The 4625-nt window shown below is 35.2% G+C and overlaps 1 protein-coding gene across 1 annotated transcript; it reads right to left on the bottom strand.

Annotated features, from left to right (window-relative positions):
- Window positions 1-2223: 2223 nt before the first annotated feature.
- LOC113773821 (UDP-glycosyltransferase 71K1-like) lies at window positions 2224-3693 on the bottom strand. Its single transcript, XM_027318426.1, has one exon. The coding sequence runs from the start codon at window positions 3691-3693 to the stop codon at window positions 2284-2286; it is 1410 nt and encodes a 469-aa protein (XP_027174227.1). The 3' UTR covers window positions 2224-2283.
- Window positions 3694-4625: the final 932 nt, after the last annotated feature.

Raw genomic sequence — 4625 nt, 5'->3', positions numbered from 1 at the left:
CTTGGGTTGTGGCACTACTCTTAGGTGGTTTATCTTTAATTAATTTATTTGCTTGTGGCGTGTCATAAGATGTATCCAACATCCTTAGTTTTTCAATGCCACCTGACAAGAAAGAACTTTCACTTACGATGGTATGGAATCAAATAGTGTGGCACAATTTGAATTATTAAATTTTTAAAAATCAAATTTAATTAAGTGTGAACTCGTGAATAATACTTGGAAAATTAGGACCAGTAAATTTATTAATTGCATTCCAATGGGTGCAATACTTCTTGAAATTTAAACCCATGATACTAAACTAAAAAAAAAGAATCAAAAACATTTAAGGGCCTCCTCTAGAAATCCTCAGAGCAAAGAAGAGAAAATCAGCTAATTTGCCCTAATCTAACTTGTATTTATAGGAGAGAAAATTTCAAAATGTAGGAAAAAAAAACGGAAAATGAGTGTTCTAAAGGAAAAATATTGAGAAAAGAAATAGGTCATCAAGCCGGAAGCTGATGCCTAATAAGGTTGAAAAATTTATGGAAAATATCTAAAATTGTTCATTCAGAATAGGTATGCATCTCATGTGGACTAACTTCCGTCTATCTTACTTTCGAGAGTAAATCAAATGGCCAAGATGAAGTACTTTTATAAACTTAGTAGTTTTTTTTTTTTTTTTTGGTTAAGTGGGAAGTTTTGAATTCAGAACTTTCAATTTACAATCTCTCTCTCTTCATCACTCAACCCTACTCTCCCTCGAACTTAAGAGGCTATGCTGCAGGAAAAATAATTTAACGGGTGAACTAAGAATTTTAGAAAGTTTACCAACCTATCGCACACTTTACCCTTTTATTTGTATTATTTGTATCCCAATATCTTGTTATCCAAAACTAGGTCTTAGGATAAATCCTTGGCCAAATCAGTTAATGAATTTTCTCTTAACATCTTTACAACTAATTATTTCACGTTGTTATTCTATATGATCCCGGTACCACTTTTTTCCTTTTTTAGGTATAGTCTATCACAAACCAATACGAAACCTACAATTATAATCAACTATGAGCTAAAAAAACTGCCATCAAAGCTCTAATTGACACACAAATCCTAATTTTCCTTCGTTTTCTTCACATTCTTTCAACCACAGATAACAGTTCTTGATTGCATCAATTATTGAATCAACAAGTCTATCAGCAGGCATGGATTTCCTTTTGAACTGCCTCCAGGTCTAGCAATTGTTACCGAAAATACAATAAGTTTTTGTCTATTTTATACACTTGTACACGACACATGTCTCAATAGTACTCTCATAACTCATTATCTTTCTTATATTTATCTGCTTATAAACCAAAAATATTTAGTTCTTCATGTCGTAATCAATGGATTCAACTAATCCTTTACCAAATAAATTAAATAATCGGATTCGAGTAATTTAAAAATAGTCCCTAGTGTTTCTTTCTCAGTCATTCTTTACATTGTTTGTGATATACAGAAAAGAGGGAAAAAAGTAAAAAATGAAAGGGGTTTGGTCATGCATGAGCAAAGCCACTTGACCACGCTTTCTATTATTTATTTCACAGAAGCAAAACTGGAACAAAATACCTTGACCTTCAAGAATTCCTGGCTTTGTATTATTGACTAATGGAGATTGCAATTGATTTGCCACCAAATCCAGATCTAAATGACACTGGATTCCAATATTTAATTGATTGAAATTGAACAACTTTCGATCAGAATTCAAGACCTGACTTGGGAAAGAATGCAAATTTGGCCATATTTCATGACCAAGATTTGACCAAATTTTTTTACACTTGATTGATGGACCGTGAGGAATGTGATCTACATCCATTTTCACGTATTCACTATTTAGTATTTACACACAAAATAAGTTAGAATTACAAACTTGGACCAAGTAAGCTTACTTAAATTTCAGTTTTCACTCCAATTGAGAGTATGCTCACCATGTCAAACGGAAAAGATGATTACCAAGAAACTTCTTTAATAATGGAATCACAAAGATAAGAAGATAAGTATGAACTACCAAGTACATAATAGCAATTTAACAAAACTTATGAAAAATGGGAAGTAATGACGAACTCCAAGACATCAGTATGAAAAAAAAAAAAAAAATTTATTCAAACACAAGGAAGCAGTGCTAACATGAATTTAATCACCAATGTGTCAATAAGATCGATTAAGAAAGACTAAAATAAACAAAGCAAATTGATTTTGGGAAATAGGAGCAGCTGAAGAAACTTCCCTTAATCTGCTGATAACATGATCATGTGGCGGAAATGATTCTATCTATGCCTTATTTGCTTTGTTGATATGGATATCTTCAATCAAGCGTCCAACTGAGATGAATGAAGAGCCCCCATTTTGAATGGCCTTTCTACTCATTTCTTTCATTTCTTTAACTCTCCCTCTGATTGGATTTTCAGAGTCCATCAAGCATCTGATAGCTTTCTCTATTTCCTCAGCCATTATAAGATTCTTTGCATTTTCCGTTCGATAATCCAACTTCAATTCCAGAGCTAGTTCCAATTCTCTGACCAATTCAAATGCATTAATTTGTTGCTCAGCATAAAGAGGCCATGTTGCAACAGGCACCCCATACCACAGGCTTTCCAGGTGCGATACAAATCCACCAACTGCTTCATGAGCCAGCACCTCCATCTGCGGTGCCCAACCACACATCAATCCCCAATTGTTAGTACGTTCCAAGAAACCTTCTGGAAGTACTTCAGAAAAATTGGAATATTCACCCATCCTTTTCGTGGGGGCGTCCTTGGATGGGGGCGACCTGACAGCCCACAAGAATCTGTATCCACTCCGCTCGGTTGCAATTGCCATCTCTACTAACTGGTCAGGCTCAAAACTACCCATGCTTCCAAAACAGAGGAATACCACTGATGATGGAGGCTGGTCATCTAGCCATTTCATTATCCTTTCACAGTCTGAGTCTTGCCTTTTGCCCTCCAGGTCGAGCAAGGGTCCAACTGTGTAAATTGGTGGTGTTTCACTGTCGGATTTCAATTGATTCACAGCATGAGGTTCTAATTCTGCAAATGTGTTTACGATGATTCCTTTTGTCTCTTTAAACCTTGTAGCATGTTTCAAGAATGAGGCATAACCACCATACTTGTTAAATGCAAAAGAAGGCACCACATTTGTAGGGACAGGGTGAGAATAAGCTGGAATGATCGAATCAGAATCCGAAGTCTCAAATTCTCTTCCATATTGGTTATAGTGAATTGGGAGATAAAGCATGAAGCCGAGAAAGGCAGCGCTAGAGGTGAAGAACACATAGGAAGGAACACCAAGCTCGTTTGCTAATTCAATCATTGAACTACAGAATAGATCAACCACTATTCCGGCAAGAGAAGTACATGGTTCTGATACTAGGTCGACTATTGCTTTTTTGACATGGGATTTATGGCTTTCCATGAGAAGAGAAATATAGTTTTCCCGCGACTTCAAGAACTCTGCTGAAGGTGGATCTGCTTGAGGGATGTTGATGAATTGAATACCAGTGTTTGAAGCAGCCACTCGTTGAGTGTATGACTCCATTTTGCTGGCAGAGATTGAGCTTATAACTAGAACAACTATTGATAGCCGGTCATCTCTTTCAGTCAAGCGCTTTGAGAACTCAACTGTGGATACCAAGTGACCTATGCCTGGTGATGGAACAAAAACAAGCAGTGTTTTTTCCATGTTTGTAGCTTAGAAACTGATCAGTTTTTCTTCGAATCTACTGGTATGCTTCTGACTTCTCCCAGGTAGAAGCCTTATGTGTGGACGTTTCCAACCACTCGACAAAGAGACAATGATGTGATACCATTTTGTGATGGAATATCTGAATTCATAGACTGAATTCAATGTTTTAAAACCCAGACCGGAGAGTGAAACAGGAGAGTTTTCGGATTGCGGTTCAACCGGTGTGAAGGTTTTAATCTTTTTTAATTTATATTAGTATTAAAAAATGTGAATAAACTGAAATTTTTTTAAAAAAATAAAAAATTAGTGAAATTCAATTGAATGTCCCTGTTTTTATCAAGCCAACCTGTTCTTAAATGGATTTGACCGACTCGATTAAATTTTTGAGTTAAGCATTAAATTGGACCCAAGGTATGACGTATTTATAGTTCAATCAGCTGAATCCACTAGTCCAGTCCGATTTTCAAAATATTGATATGAATATGACCCTGTTTGAAAGGTGAGTTTTTTTGATGTTTGTCTAAAATTTTACTGTAGATTAATGTAGAAGCTGTGAGAAAAATTTTTAGGTTGAAAAACTTTTTTCTTTCTTTCTTTTTTCTTTTCTTTCCATACTGTAAACCAATTTACACGAAACCTGTCGGAAGTAAAATTTCAGTGCCTACTGTTAAGTATGTAGGTACCCAAACAATGGAAAAACCAAAATAAAATAGATTCCTGTTTGGACAGGAATTTTTTCTTGAAAAATTGCTATATTTTCCGTGAACATATTTCCTTATCATCTTTTTATCTTACATATATCAAATCGCTACATTAATTTTTCTACAAAAAATTCAGAAAAATGCATTCCAAACAAGGAGGTTCTTCCATCCTATGTTAGATGACCTAGGGTCTATTTGGAATTTGAGTTTTTACTCAAGTTTGTCTTA

Source organism: Coffea eugenioides, chromosome 6 (assembly GCF_003713205.1).
Source record: "Coffea eugenioides isolate CCC68of chromosome 6, Ceug_1.0, whole genome shotgun sequence".
Taxonomy (NCBI): domain Eukaryota; kingdom Viridiplantae; phylum Streptophyta; class Magnoliopsida; order Gentianales; family Rubiaceae; genus Coffea; species Coffea eugenioides.
Note: the sequence above shows the minus strand (reverse complement) of the source record. Positions and strands in the feature narration are given on the sequence as shown.